This window comes from Aptenodytes patagonicus, chromosome 26 (genome assembly GCF_965638725.1).
Source record: "Aptenodytes patagonicus chromosome 26, bAptPat1.pri.cur, whole genome shotgun sequence".
In the NCBI taxonomy this organism is placed as follows: domain Eukaryota; kingdom Metazoa; phylum Chordata; class Aves; order Sphenisciformes; family Spheniscidae; genus Aptenodytes; species Aptenodytes patagonicus.
The window spans coordinates 2,426,290-2,452,443 of NC_134974.1; the positions used below are offsets into that span (position 1 = coordinate 2,426,290).

Below are 26,154 nucleotides of genomic sequence, written 5' to 3' on the forward strand. Positions count from 1 at the left end.
CATCTCCTTGGCGGTGAGGGGGGGGGGGGGCGGGGAGGGTCGTGGGGTGCTGGGGGGGCCGGGAGGGGCTGGAGCCGGTCCCTAACTGTCCGAGGAGCCCCCGTCGCCCTCCTTCAGCTCCTGGCTGCTCTCCACCTCCTCGGGAATATCCTGCATCCTCAGGAAATCTATGGGAAAATGCCGGGTTAAACCGCGTCCGTGTGTCCGTCCGTCCCCCCCACCCCCCCCCCCGGGAAAAGCAGGTGCCAGGGGCCGGCTCCTGGCACCCCCCGCCCCAGGGACCCACCTCGGGGGCTGGCGGGGGGGGAGTGGCGGCTCCCCAAGCCCTCATCCTCCAGCAGCACGTCCAGGGCGTCCTCGCCCTCCCGCAGCCGGTCGGGATCGCCCCCCCGGTAATCCAGCTCCTCCCGGGGGCAGGGGGCGAAGGCGGGGTGGTGGTAGGAGAGGCTGGCGGGGTGGGGGCCGTGGCTCAGCTGCCGAGAGGGATCGGGGGGGGGGGGGGCGGTCAGGCCTGAGCCCCCGCACCCCCCGACGTGCCGGGGCTGAGGCCGGCTGCACTCGTGTCGTGCATGAGCACACACAAACACCCCCCCCCCCCCACCCCAGGCCCCAAACCCGGGTGGGCTGAGGCCGGCTGCACTCGTGCCGTGCATGAGCCCATCTTCCCCGCCCCTCCCACCGCCCCCCCAGGCCCCAAAGCCAGATGAGCCGAGGCTGGACACGCTCGTGTCACGCATGAGCGCATCTTTCACCGTCCCCCTGGCCACCCCCCCCTCCCCCCCCCCAGGCCCCAAACCGGGGTGGGCTGAGGCCAGGCGCACTCGTGCCACACATGAGCACATCTTTTTGCCCCCCCCCTCCTTGCACCCAAACCCAAACCCAGCCCAGGTGGGCTGAGGCCGGACTCACTTGTGTCATGTGTGAGCACATCTGCCCCCCCACCCCCACCCCGGGGCCAGGCCCCGAACCCAGGTGGGCTGAGGCTGGGGACGCACTCGTGTCATGCATGAGCATACACACACACACACCCCCCCCCAGGCCCCAAACCCGGGTGGGCTGAGGCCGGGGATGCACTCGTGTCATGCATGAGCACACCCCACCCCCCCCCCCCCCGACCCTGAACCCCGGTGGGCTGAGGCCGGCTGCACTCGTGTCGTGCATGAGCCCATCCTCCCCGCTACCTGGGGCGGGGTGAAGCTGAGATAGAGCGCGTCGCCGGCCGGCAGACTCCTCCGCCGCGGATCGGTCCCCCGGCGTCCCCGCGCGCCGCCCTCCTGCCGCAGAGCGCCCAGCTGCCGCCGGGCCTCCTCCAGCTCGCGCTCCAGCCGGGCGCGCTCCTGCTCGCTGTCCCGCAGCCGCGTCTCCAGGGCCGCCGCCTCCTGCGCCCGCTCCTGGCAGAGCTGCCGGCAGCGCCCCAGCTCCTCCTGCAGCAGCCCGTGTTGCCGCTGCAGCAGCGCCAGCTCCGTGGTGCCGGGCTTCTCGCCGGCTCGCGCCGCCGGCTCGGCCAGGGCCGGCTGGGAACCGCGGCGGGACGGCTTCTCCGTGCCCTCCTGCAGCTGCAGCTCCAGGAGCGTGTCCTGCTGGCTCACCACCGCCTGCGGGGAGGCGGGCAGGGGTGTGGGCAGGGGGTGCGGGCAGGGGTGCAGGCAGGGGGATGTGGGCGGGCAGGGGGATGTGGGCAGGGGGGTGCAGGCAGGGGGCTGGATGCGGGCAGGGGGATGCGGGCAGGGGGGTGCAGGCAGGGGGCTGGATGCGGGCAGGGGGATGCGGGCAGGGGGGTGCAGGCAGGGGGCTGGATGCGGGCAGGGGGATGCGGGCAGGGGGGTGCAGGCAGGGGGCTGGATGCGGGCAGGGGGATGCGGGCAGGGGGCTGGATGCAGGCAGGAGGATGTAGGCAGGGGGGTGCGGGCAGGGGGATGTGGGCAGGGATGCAGGCAGGGGGATGGATGCGGGCAGGGGTGCAGGCAGGGTGTGCAGGCAGGGGGATGTGTGCGGGCAGGGGGATGCGGGCAGGGGGCTGGATGCAGGCAGGGGTGCAGGCAGGGCGTGCAGGCAGGGGGATGTATGTGGGCAGGGGGCTGGATGCAGGCAGGGGTGCAGGCAGGGGTGCGGGCAGGGGGCTGGATGCAGGCAGGAGGATGTAGGCAGGGGGGTGTGGGCAGGGATGCAGGCAGGGGGATGTATGTAGGCAGGGGGCTGGATGCAGGCAGGGGGATGTAGGCAGGGAGGTGCGGGCAGGGGGGATGCGGGCAGGGGGGATGCCGGCTTGTCCCCCCCATCCCCGTCCCCCTCGTCCCCGCAGCACGGTCCCACCCACCTGGAGCCCATGCAGGAGGGTGTAGAGGTTCACCAGCCGCTGGTTGATCTCCTGCGGGGGGGGGAGAGGACGGGACGGTGAACCCCCGGTCAACCCCGGTGGGGAAACTGAGGCACGCTGGCACCACGGGGAGGGAGCCAGGTCTCTCCCCCATCCCGTCCCCCCTTACCTCCTGGGGTACCCTCTGCAGGAGCTGGTTGCCGTTCCCATCCTACGGAGAGAGAACGGTGACACCGCGGTGGCCCCGGCATGGGCTGGGGGTGTCCCTCCCAGCGTCCCCCCCCACCGCACTCACCCGCTGCCCGGCATCCGAATCCGCCCTGCAAAACTCCAGGGAGCCGTTGAAGCTGCCGGCGTCGCCGTCTGCAGGGAGAGGCAGGGGGTGAGCCCCACCGCAGTCCCGGGGGACCCCGAGCCAGGCGCAGCCCCCTTCTCCGGCCGGCACACGTCCCCCGTCCCCCGTCTTACTGCTGGCGCCGGGGCTGGGGCAGCTCTCGGCCTCGGCGAGGTTATTCTGGTCCCGGTCGCGTCCGGAGCCCGTGAATATCTCCTTCAGGCACTCCACTGCGGGGAAGTGCAGGATGAGCCCCGCGCTGCCGGGGGGGGGGGGGAACACAGACCCCAGCCCAGCCCCCTGCCTCAGTTTCCCCATCCGGAGCATCGCCATCCCGGAGCGTCGCAGCCGGGTGGTTCGGGTACACGCCTCCGCGGTCCCATCCGTACCTTCCCGGATGGCGTCATGCATCAGCTTCTCCCCTCGGGAACCCTCGGCCGAATCGGAGTGGAAGAAGCTGCGGGGGGCCAGGGTGGGCGAGGGCTCCTCGCAGCCGCTGGCCAGGGCCAGCATGTCGGCAAAGAGCCCCACCTTCTCCTCCAGCAGCGCCGTGATCTTCCGATCTTGTTGCAGGATACGGTCTGCGGGGCGGGGAGAGGATGAGCCGGGAGGAGGGAGGGGGGGGGGGTCCAAGCAGGGATGGGGAGGACAAGTAGGGAGGAGGGAACGGGGATGGGGACCCCCGCGGTGGTGGCACCCACCTTTCAGCTTGCGCAAGGACGCTTCGATCTCCGTCTCGATCAGGGGAAAGTCCTGGCGGCTGGGGCAGCTGGAAGGGACGGGGGCGGTCAGAGCCGGGAGCCCCCAGCCCCGTCAACACCGCGTCCGCCCTTCCCACCGGCCGTGTCCTGCCGAGGCTCAGAGGACCCGACCCAGAGCTGCGCCCGCCGGCACCCTCCCCGCCAGCACCCTCCCCGTCGCCCACCCCGCGGCCGTGGGGACCCCCCCTAAAAATCTGCCCCCCCCCACCCCCCGGGGGCTGACACTCACAGGCTGACCGTCTGCTGGATGACCTTCATCCAGTTGTTGCGGTCGTCGCGGGAGGCGGCGTGGACCTCGTACATCTCCGGCGGCGCCGCGCTGATCAGGAACATCCCCTTCTCCTGGTTGGCGATATCCCGGACGATGAGGTTTTGCAGGGAGATGACGGCCGGCTTGTCCTGCAGGACAGGTGACGGGGTCGGAACGCCGTCCCGGTGCCGGCACAGCCGTCCCGGCAGCGGTGGGGGGCCGGGATGCAGGGTCCGGGCGGCGGCGGCGGCGGCGGCGGCTCACCAGCATGGGGAAGGTGTATTTCTGGTCCTTCTCTTGCAGGAAGATGAGGACGTCCGTCATCAGCAGCACCAGGACATCTGGGAGGGAGCGCAGGGATGCGAGATGCTGGGGTGGGTGTGAGGCCGTGGCGTGTCCCATCCCGCGGAGCCCCAGGGCCCCCTTTAGTCCCAGGGCCGCTCTTAAATTCATCCACAGAGGGCGAGGGCCTCCTGGCGCCCCCCTGCCCTGGCACCCTGCTCCGCAGGCATCCCCATCCCCCCGTACCTCAATCCCCTGGCACCCCGGTCCCTGGCATCTCCGTCCCCGGGTACCTCCAATCCCTTGGTACCCCCATCTTCTGGCACCCCGGCACCCCGTCATCGTCATACCCAGGTACCCTCATCCCTTAGTTACCCCCATTCCCCGGCACCCCAGTCCCCCAGCACCCCCAAACGCAGGTACCCTCGCCCTCTGGCATCTTCCATCCCGTGGCACCGTGGTCCCCGGCAGCCCCATCCTCAGGTACCTCCAATCCCCCGGTACCCCCATCTCCTGGCACCCTGCTCCCCCAGCATCCCCGCGCCCCGCTCCCCCGTGCCCTGGCACCCGGGGCAGCCCGGTCCCTGGGCATCCCCATGCCCTGGTACCCCGTTCCTTGGCACCCTGGTCCCCCATTATCCCCATCCCCTGGCACCTCCATCCCCAGCACCCTGGTCCCCACCTTTGAAGCGCCCGGCCGCCGTCTTCCAGAGCATGCAGCCGCTGTGCACCAGCTTACGCCGCAGGAGCTCGTCCTTGCCGAAAACGCCGGCGCGGCTCTCCCACGGCAGCTGCACTTTGGCACGGCCGTCCACGCGCCTGTAGACGTCCCACAGCCGGGCGTTCATCTCGCACGTGTGCACCTCCTCGTTGATGGAGGAGATCAGCTCCTTCACCAGCTTCAGTGCCCGCGACAGGTCCGCGGAGTCACCCTCGTTGTCTGGGATGAAGGGGTTGGGGGGACACGGTCGGGGCTGGAACCGTCCCCCCGTCCCCCCCCAAGCACGGGCAGCCCCCTGCGTTGCCCGCCCGCCCTCAGCCCCGTTACCTTTGGAGTTCTTCAGGATGCGCTCGATGAGCACCGGGTACTTGGTGATCCTCTGCGTCACCAGCAAGATGCACTCGGGCACCCCGTGACGTCGGAGCAGCGGGGACCGCGTCATCCTCTGGCCGGCCGGAGGGAGGGAGGGAGGGAAGGAAGCACAGGGCACCCTGTTAGCAGTGGCCAGCCCCCCCCCCCCCCCCCCCGGGGCTCATAACCACGTTAAGAGGCATTAGGGAGAGACACGCAGTTGGGGAAACTGAGGCACGGAGTTGGCAGAAGTGTCTTCCAGTGGGGCACGAAGCCCGGAGCCCGCAGGGAGACCCCGACACCCATCCCGGGGGTCCCTCCGAAGCCGTGCGGGGACGGCGGGCGCTCACCCGGATGAACTGCTGGAAGCGCTTGTCACGGGCGAGCAGGTCCTTGTACTCCTTCACGGCTTTGGTGTGCTTGCTGCAGAACTCGGAGTAGGCTTTCTTCAGCTGCTCCGCACTGGCGCCCGAAAACTTGGCGGGGGGAGACGAGGGGACGTCAGTGAGCCCGTACCCCCACCACCCCCCACCCCGCCAGCACCCGCTGGCTCTGGTGGCCCGGCGCCGTCCCCACCTGGTTGACGAGGATGTCCCCCAAGCGGTTGATGACGAAGTTCTTGTTGCTGTCGTGGGCCAGGGACTCCCTGCGGCGCTCCAGGAGCTGCGCCAGGAACCGCTCGTGGATCTGGCTCAGCTCGTCCACGCAGGGGAAGATCTTCTGCACCGTGGCCGGATCCACCTGCAGATCCTCCAGCATGGCCTTGCGGAACATGGTGGCCATGATCTTCAGCGTGCGGACGTGGTGCATCTCCGTCTGGATCAGCTCTGCGGCGGGGCGGGATGGGTGAGGTGGGGCAGCCGGCACGGCAGGTCCCAGCCCGCTCTGCGCCGCGGGGACAGCACCTCACCCTGTCCCCACCGCCTCCGGGTGTCCCCCATCTCTTCATCCCCATCCCTGTGTCCCCTACCCCGTGCCCGTGTCCCCCATCTCTGCATCCCTGACCCATCCCTGTGTCCCTTACCCTGTCCCCGTGTCCCTCATCCCAGCATCTGACCTGTCCCTGTGTCCCCCACCCTGTCCCCTTGTCCCCCACCTCTGCATCCCTGTCCCAGCATCTTTGACTTGTCCCTGTGTCCCCTATCCCATCCCCATGTCCCCTTCCCTGTCCCTGTGTCCCCCACCCTGTCCCCCACCCCTGCATCCCTGTCCCAGCATCTCTGACCTGTCCCTGTGTCCCCCACCCTGTCCCCGTGTCCCCCACCCCTGCATCCCATCCCTGTCCCAGCATCTCTGACCTGTCCCTGTCCCCCCATCCCATCCCCATGTCCCCTTCCCTGTCCCCGTGTCCCCCACCCTGTCCCCGTGTCCCCCACCCCTGCATCCCATCCCTGTCCCAGCATCTCTGACCTGTCCCTGTCCCCCCATCCCATCCCCGTGTCCCCTTCCCTGTCCCTGTGTCCCCCACCCTGTTCCCGTGTCCCCCACCCCTGCATCCCATCCCTGTCCCAGCATCTCTGACCTGTCCCTGTCCCCCCATCCCATCCCCATGTCCCCTTCCCTGTCCCCATGTCCCCCACCCTGTTCCCGTGTCCCCCACCCCTGCATCCCATCCCTGTCCCAGCATCTCTGACCTGTCCCTGTGTCCCCATCCCATCCCCGTGTCTCCTTCCCTGTCCCCATGTCCCCCACCTCTGCATCCCCATCCCCGCACCTCCCACCCATCCCCGTGTCCCCTAACCTGTCCCTCCATCCCCGACCCACCCCTGTGCCCCCTTCCCCCGTGTCCCCCTCCCCGTCCCGCCAGTCCGGGCCATCCCCAGGCGGCCGCTCACCGTAGATGACGTCCTGGCGCTTCATGACGTCCATCTTGTGCTGCTGCAGGTAGCTGTTGTCCACGGCCAGGCTCCAGGAATCCGCCTCGAAGTCCTTCCCGTCCGTCTCAAAGTCGCTCATCAGCTGGTTGAGGATGACGTCGGGGCCTGCGCGGGAGGGGCGGCGGCGGCGGTGGTGGGTGGGTGGGCTGGCCCTGTGCCCCCGTGTCCCCCCCCCACCCCGGTGGGTCCCCACCTTCGTCGATGAGCGACTCCACGGAGAGCGTGCGGTTGCGCATGTTGAGGGAGTCCGTGGACTGGGACAGGATCCGCCGTATCCCCAGGGGAGACTCATCGTTGAACGTTCTGGGGGGGGGGACACACACGACACGACACATGATGGCGACACTCTGGGGACGCCCCCCTGACCCCCCTCGGCCCCCCCGTTCCCCCCCCCTTACCCCGCGATGTTGGTGGTAGAGACGCTCTTGGAGAGGGAGAGGGAGGGTCGGCTGCGGCGGGGACCCAGCAGCGTCTGGCGTAAGCTCTCCGAGGGGTAGATGGCAGAGTTGGGGCGCTCCCGGATGGCGGCTGGCGGGGGGGGGGGACACGACACACACTGGGGGTCAGCGCTGCCACCCCCCAGGCTGTCCACGGCGTCCCCGCCGCCCACGGGTGACACCCCGATAACAGCATCCCCCCCCCACTGCCTCCAGCATCCCCACCTGGGGACATGTCCCCCAGCCCTCCCCGGGGGCGTCCCCGCAGCCGGGAGAGGGACCTGGCCCTGCCCCGACGCCTCGGTGACAGGCAGCATGGGGGGGTGGGGGGTGGGGGGAAGGGCTGTCCTCCCCCACCCCCCGGCGCATCGCACCCCACTCACTTTTATTGCGCAGCGAGACCGACTGCAGCGCCGAGCTGTTCTTCAGCAGCGCGGCTTTCTGTTGCTGGGGGAGGGAGCGGAGGCGTCACAGCGGATGTCACCGTCCCCGTGTCCCCTCCCCCCCCCCAAAACCCCCCCCTCCAACCCCGGAGGGGCTGAGACCGGCCAGCTCGTGTCGCCTGTGGCAGCCGGGCGGGCACTCACCTTCTGCTTCACCTTGGTGCAGTTGGGCAGCGTGTCCTTGCAGCGGTTGTGGATGGTGACGTTGCAGGCTGGGGGGGGGGGGGGACGGGACACGGACACAGGGAGAGGTGACGGCACGGCCACCCCCAGAGAACATCGGGGGGGGGGACCCTCCCGCCACCCCCATCCCGGGGGTGCCGCCGTCACCGGAGCGACAGGAGCAGATGCTGCGGGGCTGGGGGGGGGGGAACCCGGGCGGACGCGGATGACACCAGGCGCTGCTGGAGCCGCAGCTGCCGGGGAGCAGCTGAGCCGCTGCGGTGCCGCCGAGACCCGACACCCCCCCCCCCCCCCCCGACCCCCAACCCCGGAGGACACGATGCCCCGCACCAGCCCAGTGCCACGGGCACACCAGCTCCATCCGGCACCGCGGCATCGCCCGCGCCAGGGGAGCTGGAAGGAGCCGGCGGTGCCGGCTGCCTCGCCAGGACGTGCCAGGGCGGCACGCCGACATTCGCCAGGATGCCTCAGAGAAATCATCTCCGTGAGCGCCCCTCCTGCTCCGCAGCACGAATCCGCGCAGCCAAACCGGGAGCAACCGGCCGCTTGCTACGGGGGATTGCCGTGCCCACCCGGCAAAGCCGCCCCGGCAAAGCCGCCCCGGCCGTTTCGGCTACTCACTGGGGCAGATAAGAGCTTCCTTGGCCGTGATGCTCTTGTTGCAGGCAAAGCACATGGTCATGCCGGAGACGGTGATGGTGGTGAAGAGGTGGCCGTTGGTGTAGCGGGCGTCCTTCTCCTTGCCCTCCTTCATCTTCTCCTTCTCCTTGCTCTGCCCGGAGAGATGCGACGGGCGCCTGACGGGGCTGCGGCACGGCGGGCGCCCGCCGGCACCAACCGGCACGGCCCCCGCTTGCTTCGGGACGCGGTTCATGGTTGCGGGGAGCCGGGGGTGACGTGGGACACCCCGGTCCCCCGCGACGCTCGGGGGGTCCTGCCACCCCGGCGGGGGGAGGACGGGGAGCCGAGCGGCTGGGGAGAAGCCACCCCAACCGCTCTGCTCGCCCGTGCTTCCCATCATCCCATAACCATGACAACCGGGTGGCTGCGGGAGAAATCCCCCCCGCCCCGGCACACGTCGTGTGTCGTGTCCCGTCCCCCCCCCCCCGGCACCACAGCCACCAGCCCCAATGGGGACGAGATGCGGGGGCCGCAGCGGGGGGCGGGGGGTGATGATGCTCCCCGGCGCCCACGGGGGCTGGGGGCATCGCTGGAGCGTTGCAGCCGGCAGCCCTGCGCCTTCCCACCTCCTTTTTTTATCCAAAGTGGATATTTTTGCCCTTTTTCCCCCAAAACGGGGGTTCGGAGGCCAGCTGCCCCCCACGGGGACGGTGTCGGGGTCCAGCCCGGGGACTCCGGTGCTGCCGGCGGCTCGCCATGGTTTTCCCCTCCCAGAAAATGGGAGCGAGCCGGCGTTGTCCCGAGCATCTCGAGGGTGTCCGCTCCTGCCTTGGACCCCCCCCCCCCGCACCCCGACCGGCACAGAGCCGCCTTTGTCGTGTGTGTGTCGTCGTCCCCCCCCCGCCATGGCAGCCGGCTGTGCCTGGCACCGGGGCACCCGCCAAACAGACCCTCTCCGCGCCAGCCCCCCCCAAAACAGCGGCGCTTTGGGTCCCGAATCCCCCTCCCCGTGGCTCAGCGCAATGCCAAAGGGGGTCCCGGTTTCCAACCCGCTCCGGACCGCCCCCCCCCCCCCCAAGGAGGGTGGGTGAAGGGCCGAGGGCCCCCCCCCCCCCCGGGGAGCAGCCAGGCGGGTGGGGAGGAAGGTGAGGAAGACCACGGGAGCCCACGGAACAGGAGTGGGGCCGAGCAGAGCGTCCCCCCCCACCCCGTGGTCCCCAAGGAGAGGAGACACCAGGGCGGGGGGGGGGGGACACACACGCAGCCACAGCCCCCGCTCTGCGCCGGGAGGGGGGACACGACAGGGTCCATCTGGAGCCGGGGGGTCGGGGGGGGGGATCGGGCGCTCACCCGCTCTCCGCAGAGGGGTCTCTCCACCTCCCCGTCCGCCGGGAACGGGGCGCAGGAGCAGCAGCACATCCCGGCCCCGCAGCCCCCCCAGCCCCGGCCCCCAGCCCGGCTGGGAGGGAGCGGCGCCCGCCGAGCCTCCGGCCACAACATCTGCCCCGCTCCGGGCCGCGATTGTTCCCGGGCCTTTTTTTTTTTTGCTTTGCTTTTTTTCTTTGCTTTCCTTCTTTTTTTTTTTTTTTGCTGCTGCTTTTTTCTTTTTGTTTGTTTGGGTTTGTTTTTTTTTTTACTTTTTTTTGCCCTTTTTTTTTGCTTTCCTTTCCTTTTTTCCTTTTTTTTTTGTTTTCCTTATTTTTTCTTTTTTTTTGCTTTCCTTTTTTTTCTTTCCTTTTTTCCCCTTTCTCTTTTCTTTCCTTTTTTCCCCTTTTTTCCTTTCCTTTTTTCCCCCTTTTTTCCTTTCCTTTTTTCCCCCTTTTTTCCTTTCCTTTTTTTCCCCTTTCTTTTTTCTTTCCTTTTTTTTTCTCCTTTCTTTTTTCTTTTTTTCCCCCTTTCCTTTCCTTTTTGGCCTTTTTTTTCCGCTTTCCTTGTTTTTCTTTTTTATTTTGGCCTTTTTTCCCCTTTTTTTGCCGTCCTTTCCTCCGCTTTCCTTTTTTCCCTCTCCTTCCCTTTTTCCAGCCCTCCTTTCCCCGTCTCTCGGTTTGGTGTCCCCCCCCCCCCCGCAGGGACCCCGCCAGCCCCGGCCCCGGCCGCAGGAAACCGAACCGCCGCCAGACAAAGGCGGGAGGCGATTCCTCTTCCTGCCGCCGCGGCCCCCCCGCCGCCAGCCCGCCTGGATCGGCTCCCCCCGACACCGGCTCCCCCCCGCCCCGGACCCCCAAACCCGCCTGGGTCCCCCCCACCCGGACCCCCACCCTGCAGCACGCCTGGGTCCCCCCCACCCTGCAGCACGCCCGGGTCCCCCCCCCCCGCCCCGGACCCCCAAACCTGCCTGGGTCCCCCCCACCCGGACCCCCACCCTGCAGCACGCCCGGGTCCCCCCCCACCCGGACCCTCACCCTGCAGCACACCCGGGTTCCCCCCATCCAGACCCCCACCCTGCCCGGCTCCCCCCCCACCCGGACCCCCACCCTGCAGCACGCCCGGGTCCCCCCCCACCCGGACCCTCACCCTGCCTGGGTTCCCCCCATCCAGACCCCCACCCTGCCTAGGTGTCCCCCCCCCAAGACCCCCACCCCGCAGCACGCCTGGGTCCCCCCCACCCGGACCCCCACCCTGCCTAGGTGTCCCCCCCCCAAGACCCCCACCCCGCACCATGCCTGGGTCCCCCCCACCCGGACCCCCACCCTGCCCAGGTGCCCCGACCTGGACCCCCACCCCGCAGCACGCCTGGGTCCCCCCCACCCCGCAAAGGCCACACTGGGGGGGGGGGGGGCGGGACGGGCACAACCGGTGACGGTGCCATAAAACCCCACGAGGCTTCGGCATCACCCCTGGATGCCCTGGAAATGTTTTGGGGGGGGTGCCTGCACCCCCTTGCCCGTCTATAGAAGGGAGAGTGCACAGGGGTGGGAGAAGAGGAATTTGGGGGGGGTGCTGAGGGGGATTTGGGGGTCGAAGCCACGAAGGCCTCCGGCTGCCCACCGGGGACGGGAGCAGGGTGCATTTCGGACCGGGACCCTCCGACGGCAGCCCCAAATCCAGCCCGGTGGGGGACAAAAGACCCCCCCTGTGCCGGGCTGGGGGGGGGGGGGCCACAGAGGGTCCCTGCTGCCGGTGGGATGCCGAGGACGTGGCAGCCCGGTGTGGGAACGGGGCCACCACCGGCACGGCAAGGGGTGACCGGGGGGGGATGGTGACCCCCACCCAGCCTGGACACCTGGGTCCAACAGCAGGTTTGGGGGTGTCAGGCTGCACCCCATGGCCGAAGGGGGGGGGGGGGGATGTCAGAGGCGGCAGGACACGAACCACTGCGTGGCTATAAATAACCTGGGGGGGGGGCAGAACCAGCGGCCGTGCCACCGCCTCCATCCCCGCGCCCCCAAAAACACACGGGGTGGGCTGGGGGTCCCCCCCGCCACCCCCCAAAAAAACCCCAGCAGTGGGTACCCCAATGCAAACACCAGCATCACCCCCAAACCCAGCAGCAGCCGGCACCAAAACCCCAATCCCGGCCAACACCGCCGGCACAAAAACGGGTCTTGAGCCAAATCCCCGGCATCGGGCACCGCGGCTTCTCTGGCCGGGGGTTTCGGAGGGTCCCCCCGCATCCCACCTCCCCGGCGCCGGCGGGGAGCAGAAAGTTTCTCCACTTTAAATAGAAATCGGGGGGTTTTTGGGGGTTGGTTGGGTTTTTTTTTCCGGCGCCGCGGTGCGACGCCTACGGCGGGTGTATTTCTGCTGGCACCTACACGGCTTCGCCCAAGATAGCCCGTTTCTTTTCCTGCGCGAGAACACACCCGCGCCAACCTCCGGAGCCGAAAAACTCCAGCCAGACCCGGGGGAGAGGTTTTGGGGCGATGACAACCCCAGCTGCCACCACCCCACGGTGTCATCTCCCCCCCCCCTCCCCCCCCCCCAAAAAAAAGCCACCTGCGGCATCACCGCCTCCGTGCCGGGTGCGAAGAGCCGGGGGGGGGGGGGGGGGGGGCAGCCCCCCGAAAAAGCGAAGGTCTGACCTGGGTGATGGATCCAACCCCTGAAATGGCGTCACGGAGGCACGTCGGTCCCCTCCTTGTTGGGGACGGTGTGTCGTCGTGTGTCCCCCCCGCCTGCCACCCCGGCGTTGAACAAAGCCAGCACCGTCCTCACCGGCGTGGCAACAAAAGATGCCGCCGCGCTGGGGCCGAAACTGCGTGGAGGATGCCCGGCAGCACCTTCCCCCCCCCCCGCAAGAAGATGGGGTTCCCCCCCCCCCCCAGTGCACAAAAGCCCCATTCTGGCCCCAAATTTGTCCCCTCTGAGGTTTCAAGCCACCGGAGGAGCGAGGCTGCGGGTTTGGGGGGGTGCAGCCGGGGGGGTGCAGCGTGGGAGCAGCGGGGACACCACCCCCCCCCCCCGCTGTTTTGGGGGGCTCCAGGGAAGGCAGCAGCGGGAGGGGGGGGCCGCCCTGCCGGGAGTACCCCCAAAAGCAGGTCCCGCCACAGGAGACGGGGTCCCCACGGCTGTAAAGCCGCGGCAGGACGGGGGGGGGGGGGGTCCCGCACATCCCATCTGCCACTGGCACACCCCAGCCGGGGGGGGCCCCGCGGCTCTGTGTGTGTGTGTGTGTCCCCACCACCCCGCTGCCTTTGATGGGGGGGCCCCCCCCAATTCTAAAGCGGTGACAGCTGGCGGCAGGGACGGTGGCTGCTCTCCAAGCGCCCGGGAGCCGTCCCCTCACCTGGGGGACACACACACACCCCCCCCGACAGCCCCCCCCCCCCCCCCCCCGGCCCAGGGCACGGCCCTGGGTGGGGCAAAACGGGCTTTGATGAAACTTTCTTTAAACAAAAACCGCCATTTCCCCCGCACCGGCCGGCGCAGGAACCACCAACCGCTTCCCCCCCGCCTCCGCCATCACCTCCACCGGCCCCCCCAAAACCCGGACCCTCGGGGCCGAACACCCCCAGACCTCCAGCCGCTCCCCAGCCCGCTCAGACCTGACAAACTCGGTGCACGCGAGGCCGGGCCGCGCCACGTGAGCCAGGGGAGGACCGGCGTCGGGTTTTCCCTCCCCCCCCCGAAAATCCCCGGGTTGGGGTAAACTGAGGCAGAGAGCAGGAGCGGAGCTTTGCATGCCTGCCTCGCACGCCCGCCTGCCTTGCACGCCCGCCTGCCTTGCACGCCCGCCTTGCACGCCGGCAGCAGCCGGCAGCAGGAGCACAAAGCCCTTGCCAAGCGCAGGCAGCGCCCGGCACCAGCTGGGTCCCCCCGCCCTTGACCCCCCCCGGCCCCCCCTTGCCCATCGTTTCGCCACGCCGGCGATTGCCACATGCTCCGGGCAGCACAACGGCGGCCGGCCTTCCCCCCCACCCCCCCCCCTCCGCCCCACCCCTCGCACCCTCGCCAAGTCACGGGCGACGGCGAAACGCTCCCACGGGACGAGAGCACCCCGGCTCTCTGTGCCTCAGTTTCCCCATCGCCCAAACGATGGCAGGGCTTTGTCTCTACCGGGCTGCGGACAATAAAACCGGGGTGGGGGGATCCCACCTCGCTCCCACCCCCTCGGCAGGAGGAGAAGGCGACTTCCTCACCCGCCGTGCCGGAGCTGGAGGGTTTCCACGCCACCAAAAGGCCTTCGGCTTCGGCGGAAACAAGGCTGACGGGCGAGAGCGATGGAGGAAGTTTGGCCGTCGCTTCGCCGAAGAAGTTGCTGGCGGGATGTTCGGCGGGTCGTGGTGGTCCCCGCCCGGCGGCAGGGCGAGGGCGGCGGGCAGGAGCACGAGCAGCGGTGCAGGCAGGAGGGTTATTGTCTTCCCAGGAGACCCCGCTGCACAATGGGGAGCGGCTGCGCCGAGGCTTGCGGAGGATCCTCGCCCACCTCCCTGCGCGCCCCCCTTTGCTAGGGACCCCCCTCCAAGGTGCATAGCCCGCCCCCCCCCCCCCCTTCCTATGAGCGCCGGTCTGAGCATCACCCCATCCCTACGACCCCCCTTCACCCCGGCAGGACCCCAAAACCTGCCCCCCCCGCTGGGTGGGGAAGGGCAGAGCCCCCCCAAAGTTGGGGGGGCAGCGACCTGAGGGGCCCCCCCGGGGGGATTGAACCCCCCTGTGCCGGACGGGGGTGACCCCCCACACACCCCCCCAAGCAGGGAAGGGAAATGCCCCCCAAAAAAGGGAGAGGGGCTGAGGGGGGGGGGGGGGGGAGGACGGACCCCCCGCCCCGGGGCTGGGGGGGGGGGGGGGGGCTGCACCGCCCGCCGGGACCCACCTGGGCACGATCGCTCCTCGCCCGGGCCAGCGACTCGATGCGGGACATAATCCGCGGAGCCGCCCCGCTCCGCTCCGCTCCGCTCCGCTCCGGGCCTGCCCGCCCCTGCCCGCCCCTGCCCGCCCCTGCCCGCTCCCGGGCTCCGCCCCCCCGGGGGCGGGTCGTGCTGCCGGCCCCGGCCTCGTGCTGCCCGCGGGCCTTTGTTCGAGACGGGACCGGCAGCGCGCAGGATCGGGCCCCGGGCGGGGACCGGGCACCCCGCGAACGGGCAGCCGGGGAACGGGCAGCCCGGAGTCACTCCGGAGCCGGGAACGGCCGCCGGGAACCGGCACCGGGAACGGGCAGCCCGGAGTCACTCCGGGTCCGGGAACGGCCACCCGGAACTGGCACCCCAGAGTCACTCCGGGTCCGGGAACGGCCACCGGGAACCGGCACCGGGAACGGGCAGCCCGGAGTCACTCCGGAGCCGGGAACGGCCGCCGGGAACCGGCACCGGGAACGGGCAGCCCGGAGTCACTCCGGGTCCGGGAACGGCCGCCGGGAACGGGCACCCCAGAGTCACTCCGGGTCCGGGAACGGCCACCGGGAACCGGCACCCCGGAGTCACTCCGGAGCTGGGAACAGCCACTGGGAACCGGCACCCTGGAGTCACTCCGGGTCCAGGAATGGCCACCGGGAACTGGCACCCTGGAGTCACTCCAGGTCCGGGAATGGCCGCCAGGAACTGGCACCCCGGAGTCACTCCGGGTGCGGGAACGGGCACCCTGGAGTCACTCCGGATCCAGGAATGGCCACCGGGAAAGGGCACCCCGGAGTCACTCCGGAGCTGGGAACGGCCACCCTGGAGTCACTCCGGATCTGGGAACAGCTACCCAGCATCGCTCCGGATCCAGCCGTGGCTGCTGGGAATGGCCGCTCCGGAGTCACTCTGGATCTGGCCCTCCGGAAGCTGCTCCGGATCCGGCCAGCTGCTCGGGAAGCATCACACCAGAGTCCCCCCCAGATCGGTGCCCCGATGTCCAGCCCTTGCTCTCGTGCCTCAGTTTCCCCTCCCCACACGCACCCATCGCCCCGCCCAGCCTCGGCCCCACGGAAACCCCACATCTTTGGGGACCACGACCCATCCACCGCTTGCGTCCTCCCTGGGTGACACCGGGGCTGGAATCCTCCAAAGAAGAAGAAAATCCCATGGGATTTCAATCCCCCATTGCCCGGCGGCCACCACGGGACTCCCCAAAACTGCCCCAGAGCCCCGAATACCCCCAAAATGCAGTTTTGGGGTGACGCACGAACCCCATCCCCGCATTGTGGGCCCAGCGCGACCTTTTTTCCTCCGTTTTGGGGCTTTTATCTCCCAAACGGAGCAAATCGATGCCAGACCCTGCCCCCGGAGAGCGGCTCTGGGAATGCTGATGCTTCCCACCAGCTTTTGGGGGGGGGGGGGGGGGGGAGACAGAAAAAGCCGCTTTCCCATCTGGATCCTCAGCGAGGGAAAGTCAGGCTGAAGGTGGTATTTCGGAAAAAAATGTGCTTTTTTCCCTTAAAACGGTGGCTTCGGAGAGGACGCCAGCACCAGGAGCTGGGCTAACCTCAACCCGGTTGAACATTAACTCGCCGGCTGGGAGAAGCCGGCATTTATCGGATTTATCCCGCTCGCTGCCAGAGATAACGCTACCGACGTTGCCAAGAGAACCGAGGCACCAGGACGGCTCCAAGTCCCGGCGGAGCCCAGGGCTGCGGGCAAGGGGAGGCTTTTCAGGGACCTCGTCCCCCAGCGTCACCCGGCGAGCCCCGAGGCAAAGCCACCCACCCCGCCGCCGGGCCGCGTGGGTGCAAACGGCTCCTTAAGCAAAGAAACATCCCTTTTCTCCACGTTTCTGAGCCCGGCGGCACTCGACGCTCGCCAAGGGGACGGGGACAAAGCCGCGTGGACAACCAGGGGTGATGCCGTCGGCTCTCGGCTTAATGAGTAACCGCGAAAAGCCACCGATGCTGCCGGGAGGTGCCAACCGCTCTCTATGAGCTGCCTCGACTTCCACGCAGAAACCGTTGCCAGTGGCAAAGGAAACGGCGCGGCGGTGCCGAATCCGGCCCTGCAAACCCCCCGCGGGAAACGGGTGGGAGGCGCCCACGCAGGGTGGGGAGGCACCCACGCAGGCGGCTCCCAGGGAAGAGGAGAAGTCGGGAGCCGGAACGGAGCCGTCGGGGAAAACACATCCAATGACCCAAAACCAGGCGGCGGCAGCTCCGGCCGGAGCAGCTTTATCGGAGGCAGCCGCGGCCGTTAACCCAGCGCAGGCTCGTTCCTGGGTGGGGGCCCCGCTGCCGAGGCCGGGGTTTAACTAAATTGCGGTCCCGAAAGCAGAACCAAACCCTCGCGAGGCCGCCCCGAGCATCCGGGGGAGACGTGGTCACGCTCCTCCTTTCACCCAGAGCCTAATTCCTAATTTCTCATTTCCTCCCTGGGTACAAACCCCTCCGGCCGGGGTTTGCTTCTGCTTCCCCCTCCCCGGCCGTAACCCTAAAACAGCCCCAAAAACGACGGAAGGAAACCCTGAACAGGCGCCCGGCCGCCCCGGGGTGGGATGCGGCCGGCAGGGAGGCTCGGCTGATGCCCGTGGGGGGGGTCCGGTGCCTCTCCCCACATGGCAGGGCCGGATCCGGGCACTGGAAAGCCCCGCGGTGCTGCGAGCATCACGTGGGAGCAGAGGGCGAAGGGGGAAGCGGCGGCAGCTCAGCCATAAAAAGTCAGGAAGGGAGGAGATGGGGGTGATCCGGTTGCAGAGGGGACCCCACGGCCCCCGGGGGTAAACTGCGTGGTCCCCCCCCCCACGAGGCCGGACTCACCCCGGCACCAGCCCCTCGCCAAAACTGCCGACGGGCATCACCGCAGGAACGCAGCCGCCCCACGGCATCGCGGGTGCTGGATGCCGGGGGTGCCGGATCCTGGGGGTCCCGTCCCCCCGCCATGCCCCGCAGCCCCCCAGCATCACGTGGTCCGTCCCCGCCAAGGGCGGGAGACGACCTGGCGTCGTCGGGTGCTCGGGCGAGACCCGCAGCGGCAGCGATGCCCCGGGACCCCCGCGGGACCCCCAGTGCTGAGCCGTTCCCATGACTCACCCTGGGCGCAGGACGGCCGTACATGGCTGGGGCTCCCCGGGGACGGGACCGCGCCGAGTCCCCGAGGCGGCGGCGAGCTCGGCCCCGGTGGCTGGGATTATTATTTCTTCCTGAAATAGCACGGTCCCTCCCCTCCGCGGCCTCCCCGCTCCCCACGGCCGCTTCCCGGCCAGCGCCCAGCCCTGCGAAACCCCAGCTCGCCCCCCCCCCAAGGTGGCACCGGGTGCTCTCTGCTGCCTGCAGACCTCTCGGGGGTCCCCTCCGTTGGGGTCCCCTCCACCAATGTCCCCCACTGAGCCCCAGTGCCTCCCTCCGCTGCCCCAGGACCCCAAGGACCCCTCCCCATCCCTGCCGCAGCCTCTGCTTGGGACCCCCCCCCCCAAGCTACGAGCACCCATCTGCAGAGCGTGACCCAAGATTGGTCGTGTCCCCCCCGCCACGGGGGGGACGGTGCTGCCTCGGCTGGCGGCACAGCCGCGGGGACGCCTGGCGCCGTCCCCGTGCCGCCAGCACCGGGGGGACCGTGTCGGGGCGGCTCTACCGTGCACCCCCCGGCAGCGATGCGGGGGCGGGCGCCCCGCTCCCCCCCTGCTCCCCAATCCCCCCCCCCCCCCCGCCTCCGCCGCTCGGCCTGATGCAATCGCCGCGTGCAGGGCTCGGCGTCCCGCTGCCTCGGCCGGGATCGACCCCCCTTTCCCCATCCATCTGCCCCTGGGGGGGGGGGGGGGCCGGATCCAGACCACCACCAGCACTCCCAGCCTTCGAGGACCCTTCTCCCTCCCCGGAGATCCAAGAGGACAAACTTTGCTAAACCGAGACTTGGCGAGAGCCTGAGCAGCCCTTTCCTCCTGCTAAATAAAAATAATAATAATAAATCCTGGATTTAAACCCATTTGCAGCCCTGGGTCAGCACCCAGCGGGGTGGGACGAGGACGGAGCCGTCCCGACTGCGGGGTCCGGACCGTGCCGGGGTGGGTTTTGGCCCGTCGGCCGCGGCGCTGGGGCCCGGGGCGGGGGGGGGGAGCGTGGCCCCCGTGATGATGTTAACAGCTGGCCGTTAATCCGGCTGGCCGCTGCCCGGCAGGGAGGAGGCAGGATGAGATCAGGGGCCGGGGGGGGGGGGTGGGGATTAATGGCTTCGCATGGCGGCAAATCACAACCCCGGGGGGACGGGGGGGGTGGGCTGTGAGGTGGGCTTCACCCCCCAGAAGTGGGTGGCAGGGGGTGGCCGGCAACGCCACGGGGACATAAAGCCATCGGTGGCCCCCATGTCCCCAAGATGCCGCGTGCATCGCTGTGCCTCAGTTTCCCCCTAAGCTCCTGGCACCATGGCAGGGGGCAGTGGTGGCTGGGGAAGACACCCCCCCCCCCCCGTGCCCCCTCGCTGCCCCCCCGGCCACCCAGAGTCAACCAAAGCATCCCGGCACCCTACGAGCAGGCATCGCCTCCCGATGAGAAATGGGGAAACTGAGGCACGGGCGGGGTGGGGTGGGGTGTCTCAGCAGGGTCCTGCCGCCCTCCGAGCTGGGAAGGAGACGGAGGAAAATATCCCAAACGAAGGAATCGCTCCAGGAAACCGCTGGGATGGAGCGGAGGGGCCCGGGGGAGGGCGCGCGGGCGGTGAGCTCAGCGCACAAACAAGCGCGCCCGCCGCCCGGAAAAGCCTCATTTCCCCGGCCGTGGCGGGGGCCGAGCCCGGTGAACCCCGGTGGGGACTGTCCCCCACCCCGCAACGGGCAGGGGGTCCCCATATGGCCCCCCGCCTCGCTGCCGGGGGAGAGCGGCTTTGCCACCGGTGCCCGCCGCCATCCCGGGCACGCCGCCGGCACTCGCCATCCGGTGCTTTCCGCCGTGGCTCCGGATGCACCGTGACGGTGTCAACATGGGGACTGGGGGTGACGGCAGCGCCACCGAAACTGCATCGCCGGTGGCCGGGCGGGATCCGGTATCCGCCGGGCAAACGCCGCCTTCCTCGGTCTCCTTCCCCGAGAGCATTTCGGGGTTTTCCCCCCCCCCTCTTTAGATCCCAAAGGATGAAAACCAGTGACGGGCGGTGCCAGGCAGGAGAGGGGAAACTGAGGCACGGCTTCCCCAAAGGGCAGAGCAACAACTGAACGCCCCCCCCCCCCCCCCCATCCCAACCCCATCACCGCATTTCGGGGAGCGAAGCGCCCCGCCACCCCCTCCTCTTCCCCTCCCTACCTTCGTCTTCCCCGTCATCCTCTTGATGAAGCTGAGGGTCCGGCCCAGGGGGGTCTCTTCCCAGCTCTTGCTCCCCGCCTCCCCCGCCAGCTGCCCGCAGCTCCCGGCGCCGAAGCTGCAGGAGACGGAGGATCCAGCCTGGACAATCCCCCTCTGTCCGTGGCCTCCGCGGGGCTGGGAAATAGGGAGGAGCGAGCCCAGCCGCCCTGGCCCCCCGGCTTCTCTGGGGTGGCTGCTCCGCTCCCAGCTGGGTCGAGCACAGAGCCCTTTCTGTTCGCCCCGAGCCCCGCGGGGTGCGGAGACAGCCCCCCCCCCCTTCAGGCTGGTGGCTACGTCCCCTCCTCGGTGACCCCCACCGTGTCACCTGCTCTGTAATTTGGGGAGCGGGGCGGTGGTCCCAGTTTGTGCGGGTGCGGCTGCAAGGTTGTGGGGTGCTACGAGCACGGACCCCCCCCTTCCCCCTTCCCTGGGTGGTCCCGCTCAGGACTGGCCCTGGTTCTTCGGGGACGCCCTCGGTGGGGGACGAGCCACCCTCGGTGGGGGACAGGTCCTGCTCCCAACCCATCGCGAGGGACGTGGAGGGGATGGCTGTGGGGCGCCCGGGCCACGCAGCACCATCCTTTTTGGCGAGGTGGTTGGGGGCCAGCCTGGCCCCCTCTGTGTCCCTGTCCCTGTCCTCGCTCGTCCCCCGCGGGGCTCCCGGCCAGCCGCGGGCACGACGATGCCCGGGAACAGCCGCCCTAATGAAGATGGGAATGGGCTGTGACAGGCGCCGGGGACGGAGGGGGCCCCGTGCCGCCAGCACAATGTCCTGCCAGGAGGGGGGCCGGGCATCCCGGGGAGGGGGGCGGACACGCCGTCCCCTCCAGCCTGCTGGTCCCTGGGGGGGGGGGTTTGGTCCTGCTGACCCCGATGCCGGGGGTGAGGGGAAGCATGTCGGGTCTCAGCCTGCCCCTGTCGCACGCAGCCGTCCCGTCCCCTCTCTGCAGCCACAAGCAAAAAAAAAAAAAAAAAAAAAAAATCCCTATTTGGGCCAATATTTTAATCTCTAAATTTCCCCTCGGGGCGCTCTGGTCCCTGAGCTGCCTCATTCGCGCCCCGGCACAGGGGTACAACGTGCACCACCCCCCCCCCTCAACTCACCCATTGACCAGGCTCTGCCGGGAGGCGAAGGGGGAAATCTCTGCAACGGCAAAAGAAAGATGAATTAAAAGAGGGGCCGAAGGGCGGCGAGAGAAGCCAGCTCTTTTGGTTGGTGAAGCATCCGCCGCGGTCCAGGGCTGCCATGGGGGGTGAGGGGGGGGGGACGAGAAATAATTAACTCTGGCGGCAGCGCCATCGATTTTGGGTCGTTATCAGGGAGGTTTGAGCAGGGACGGGGATGCAGCGCCGGGGGGATGCGAGGTGGGGGCCATCACCCCGGTCCTGCCCGGGGGTACGCGGGTGCCACCACTCACCGCCTGCGTCAGGGAAGCTGTCGATGACACTGAGCGATGCCGATTTGGAGAGGGCGCAGCCGCCGGCGCTCTGCCTGGCCCGGTGTGCCGGCAGCCTCCGCGCATCCTCCTGCCAGCGGTGATGGGGTTGGCACCAGGGCCACCGGCTCCTCTCCCTGCCACCTTCTACCCGCCCTCTGGCAGGGCCCAGCGGGTGGCACAGGGCAGCTGCCGGTCCCCAGGATGGCGCACCCGGGCTCCTACCGGTGCCGGACGGTCCCCAGGCTCACGGGCCGTCTATTTTCCCCTCCCCGACGTTGATCCCCAAAATTAAGCTGCTCCCAGAGGATAACGCAGCTTGGGCAGGAGCACCCCGGTCCCAGGATGATGGCAAAGCCACCCAGGATGGGGCTTTCCTGGGGACCCATCATGATCCCCTCTCCCGGGGTCCCCTCCCCTCACCCAAGCTCAGCCCCTGAATCCATCCCCCGGCTGCAGGCGGGTGCTGGTGACAGGACACCCTGGGGTGGCAGGAGGAGGAGGAGGAGGGGGGGGTCCTACCTGCGCCCGCTGCACGTCGGCCTCGTCCTCCTCGTCCTGGGAGAGCAGGGACTCCAGGTCGTCGTTGCTGTGGATGAGGGGGGCTCGCCGGGGGTCCCGCCGGTGCCGCCCCAGCCCGTCCAGCTGCTCCGCGCTGGAGTCGATGTCGTCGGGGCTCAGCCCTTTGAGACTCACGCTGCGACGGGGAGAGGGGGACCCTGAGCTGCCGGGGGGGGACACGACACCACCAAACCGGGACCCCCATCCACGTGGGGTGAGCCTTGCTCTAGCAACTGGCTCTCGGGGCATCCCCACCGGGTCAGGGCAAGGGATGCTCATCCCCGGGGTGCGCCCGGGGACGCTGCACAGAGGACCCCCACCCCCGGATCGGGGGGCTCGGGAGCAGCGGTGCGAAGGCACGGAAGAGGGGGTGGCTGCAGGGCTGGGCTGGGGACACAGGGCAGGTCACCGCTACCTGAGCTGGTCGTAGCCGGGGACCCCACGCAGCTCCTTGCCTGGCTCCCAGCTGTGCCGGCGGAAGGGGTCCCGGGAGCGGATGGAGGTCCGGAGGGCACAGGATCGCCGCAACGGCACCCCCCGAAAGCGGTCTTCATCCTCATCTTCCCCCTCCTCCTCCTCCTCCTCCCAGCCAGCCTCGGTGCTGGGGCTGGGGCTGGGTGCGGTGACAGGCTCCAGGGCCGACATGCAGCGACGTTTCTGACCCGGGACCCCGCAGAGGGCACCTTCGCAGGGACCCAGGAAGATGTCGGGACCGTCCATGCTGCGCTCAGGGCCGGACGCTGCGGGAGGGAGGAGAGGAGGCGTCGGGGGGCGGGGGGGGCCAGCCCAGCCTCGGCGCAGGGCATGAAACGAGTTGGGGGGGGTCTCATCTGAGCTCTGCAGACCCCCCCCGCCAGCTCCCCAGATTGTTTTTACGGCCGCTCTTGGAGCTTTAAACAGCCTGTAAAGCTTACGATGGCCATAAAGAGGAGCTGCCCTTTCCCGGCCGTGTCGTCCCCCCCCCCGGCGCTGACCTTGCCGAGCCCCACGCGCTGCACGGGGCCCCCCAACCCTGCAGCGCCGGCACCGCGATGGAGAGGGTTCCCGGCCCCCCGGCCCTGCACAAACACGGCCGGGGGGGGGGCCGCGGCTGGCAGGAACACACAGAAACACCCACTCGAGGCCGAGCACGGCCCCGCACCTCGCTGCCGGTTACTCATTAAGCGCCCAGGAATTTGGCCGAGATGAGAGCGGCTCCTCTCCAGCTTGGCCGGGGGGGGGGGGGGGTTAAGTAGTGATGGGGTCTCACCGCCCCAGGGTGACCCCGCAAGGATGCAGCCCGTCCACCCAGACAGAAAACCCCCAAATTTCCACCTCCCCGGGGCGATACATCCCCCCGGAGCAGCCGTCCCTCGGGAGAGGATACTCAGGTTGCTTTGCGGTCGCTTGGGGACCCGGATTTAGTCTGGTGGCATCCGGCCCCTGCATGTGCTGGTCGCAGCGCGGCAGCAGGATGGGACCTGGGGAGGTTTCAGGATGGGACCCGGGGAGGTTTTAGCCTGGCCGTGCCCCCCCCCCGCGAAAGGCCACACCAGGCTGGGGAAGCCCCTGAACATCCCGACACCCCTGGGCTGCCCACGCCAAGCAGCTACAAAAGCCCTTAAAGAAAGGCCACTGCGGGGTGCAGCTTTTAGCCCCCCCCAAACCCGGCTCCCCATCATGCCCGGTCCCTCCACCTTGCAGCAGCATCAGTGCAGCCTTGCTGGCCCTGTCTGGACCACGTTACCCCCCCCCCCCCGGTTAAGCAAAAACCCCTTCTCCTGCTGCCGTTAGCGAGACGGAGCCAGGGCTGCAAACCCCAGCGGAGCATCCCGATCCCTGTGATCCAGCCCATTGCTCCGGTCCCCGCTGCCCACACCTGCCCATAATCCCAAAATCCCGACACCAGTGGCCATGCCGGCGCCCGAGGCGTCTCCCAGGGCTGGCACATCCTCCCCTGGCACTGCCCGGCCCCTACTCACCCCGCTGCGCCCGAGCCCCGTGGGCAGCTCTCCCCACCCCGGCCAGCCCCGCTTGGGACAGGGAGGGAAATGGGATGAGCTCAGCCGCTTTCCTGTTTTTACATTCCTGGCCCAGTCAGCTGATAAAAAAACCCCACTTTCCTCCGCGTCTGCCCATCATCTGCCCTTCGATCTGCCCAGGACCAGACCAGAACAAGTGAGCGGCTTTGCCGCAAATACCGAGGAATAAATAAATAGCAAAGACAGCGTCCATCGCTCGGTGGCACTTTCGCCACCAGTAAGCACGGCTCTCCCCGAAAGCACACAAGGCGACCTGGTGATTTAGGGGCTCCCAGACTCGTATAGGTGTCGGTGCCCAGAAAAGCAACCTGGATGCCCAGGAGCTTCCCCGTTTAGTGCCAGAAACGGGGATCAGAGCTGGGGATCTCGGGGCATAAACCCAACCTCCTGAGCAGGGAGCTGGCAGGGCAAGGGATGGGACGCTGGAGCAGCGTCACGGCTGAGCAGCATCCCCCAAATCAAATCCCAACCCTCCAGCCCCAGCAGCCCCTACCGTCGCTTGCCCCCCTCCAGTCCGCCGCAGTGCCCCGGGGTGCACCCCTCCACCCCAAGGAGTTGAACCAACCCCGTTTACCGCCCGTCGGCACTGGGACACCGGCAGCAGCTTCCCATCGGCACGGCACCGTGGCGTTACCCGCTTGGTGCCCGGACGCATCGGCGACTCCTCCAGCCAGGAGTCACTAACTCCCTGCAGCGCTAAAAGCCCGGCACCGAGCTGGCCTTAAGGTCCAGTGTTTGTATTTCAGCCCCCCCCAAAATGTCGGTGAGCACCAGCTGGAGAGCAGCGAGGAGGCTGGGGATCGTGTTACCCATGGGCTGTGCTCGCCGAAGGCCTTCAGCTCCCGGATGGGGTGCGGGGACCGTGGCACGATGGCTCAGCCCAGCCAGGGGACAGGGACTTGGGGGAGATGCCCCCACCCAGTCCCTCCGCTCCGTGCTGAGAACGGCCAACGCTCATCACTGGAGTCATGGAGAGGGGTCAGGACCGCACCGGGTCCCCCCACCGCCTGCTCCAGGCCAAGCGCGGCTCCCCGGGGACAAGAAGTGTCCCCAGACACCCTGGGTGCCAGGTGGGCTGGAGGGCAACGGCTGCCACAGCGCACCCAGCCTGCGCTTCCAGGCAGCTCCGCCAGCACTTTGGACCCTGCTGGAGCAGCGAGCGCCAGGTCAGAGTCATGGCTCCCAGGGGAGGAAGCAAGAAGCAAGGTCTTCCTCCTAAAAGCCACTCCGCCCCGATGCCACGGAGGGGTTTGTCCTCTGCCGAGGACCCCCAGGAGCATGGGGAGGGCAAACCCATCCCTGCACCGGGCAGGACACGCATGGCAGCATGTTGCCCCAGTTTCTTTCCAGGCAGAGCCGGATTCTCCGGCACCGGCAAGGATTAACCGCCGGCCACCGGCTTTCTAGGCGGCCGGAGGATGCTCGTGCCGGCCACCACCGCTAGACGGGGAAACTGAGGACCAGAGGGACGAGCGGCCGACTCGAGGGTCATGGCAGCGACCTTTGGGTCAAGCCCCGTCAGCACCAGGGAGGGAGCGCGGAAGGGGGGGACGCAGGCGTCCCGTCCCCACGGTCCCGTGGGCGCAGCCGTAGCACAGGGTGAAGGGCGGGGAAGGTGCCAGCGAGCGGCTTGGGGGGCGGGGGGGGGGACACACACAAAGGGGACAGTGGCAGCAGGCGAGATGGGTGCTGCGGCACCCACGAGTGGGGACGGTGGCTCCTGGGCGGCTCAGGTCACCCCCCCCAGGTCACCCCAGGACTGCCAGGGACGTACCTGTCAGCGGTGCGGCGGGTGGGCCCCATGGCACCCACCCCGGTCCCGGCAGCGATGCCCGGCGGCGGCGGCGGGTACCAGCCCTGTGCCCAACTCCCCAGCTGGGCGCTCACCTCCTCCCCCTCCGTCCCTGCCTCTTTCACACACAAAATAAACCAGGAACCACTT

The 26,154-nt window shown here is 69.0% G+C and overlaps 1 protein-coding gene across 6 annotated transcripts; it reads right to left on the bottom strand.

Annotated features, from left to right (window-relative positions):
- Window positions 1-38: 38 nt before the first annotated feature.
- Window positions 39-26,020, bottom strand: ARHGEF2 (Rho/Rac guanine nucleotide exchange factor 2). Of its 6 annotated transcripts, none has more exons than XM_076360002.1 (27): window positions 25,987-26,020; window positions 22,607-22,931; window positions 22,153-22,327; window positions 21,613-21,721; window positions 21,299-21,338; window positions 20,156-20,270; window positions 8,578-8,728; window positions 7,918-7,985; window positions 7,714-7,777; window positions 7,292-7,421; window positions 7,087-7,196; window positions 6,852-6,998; window positions 5,593-5,843; window positions 5,367-5,492; window positions 4,993-5,110; window positions 4,627-4,884; window positions 3,927-4,003; window positions 3,642-3,811; window positions 3,353-3,420; window positions 3,041-3,232; window positions 2,786-2,881; window positions 2,613-2,680; window positions 2,487-2,528; window positions 2,318-2,368; window positions 1,182-1,595; window positions 287-473; window positions 39-167 (listed from the first exon to the last, which is right to left on the bottom strand). In XM_076360002.1, exons 2-27 carry the CDS (start codon window positions 22,909-22,911, stop codon window positions 82-84), a joined length of 3,618 nt encoding a protein of 1,205 aa, XP_076216117.1. In that variant the 5' UTR covers window positions 22,912-22,931; window positions 25,987-26,020; the 3' UTR covers window positions 39-81. The 6 variants fall into 6 exon arrangements, with proteins under 6 accessions (XP_076216117.1, XP_076216116.1, XP_076216121.1 ...); XM_076360001.1 differs by lacking the exon at window positions 25,987-26,020 and adding an exon at window positions 23,166-23,212; XM_076360006.1 differs by lacking the exons at window positions 20,156-20,270; window positions 21,299-21,338; window positions 21,613-21,721; ... (1 more) ...; window positions 22,607-22,931; window positions 25,987-26,020 and adding exons at window positions 14,157-14,392; window positions 14,834-14,915.
- Window positions 26,021-26,154: the final 134 nt, after the last annotated feature.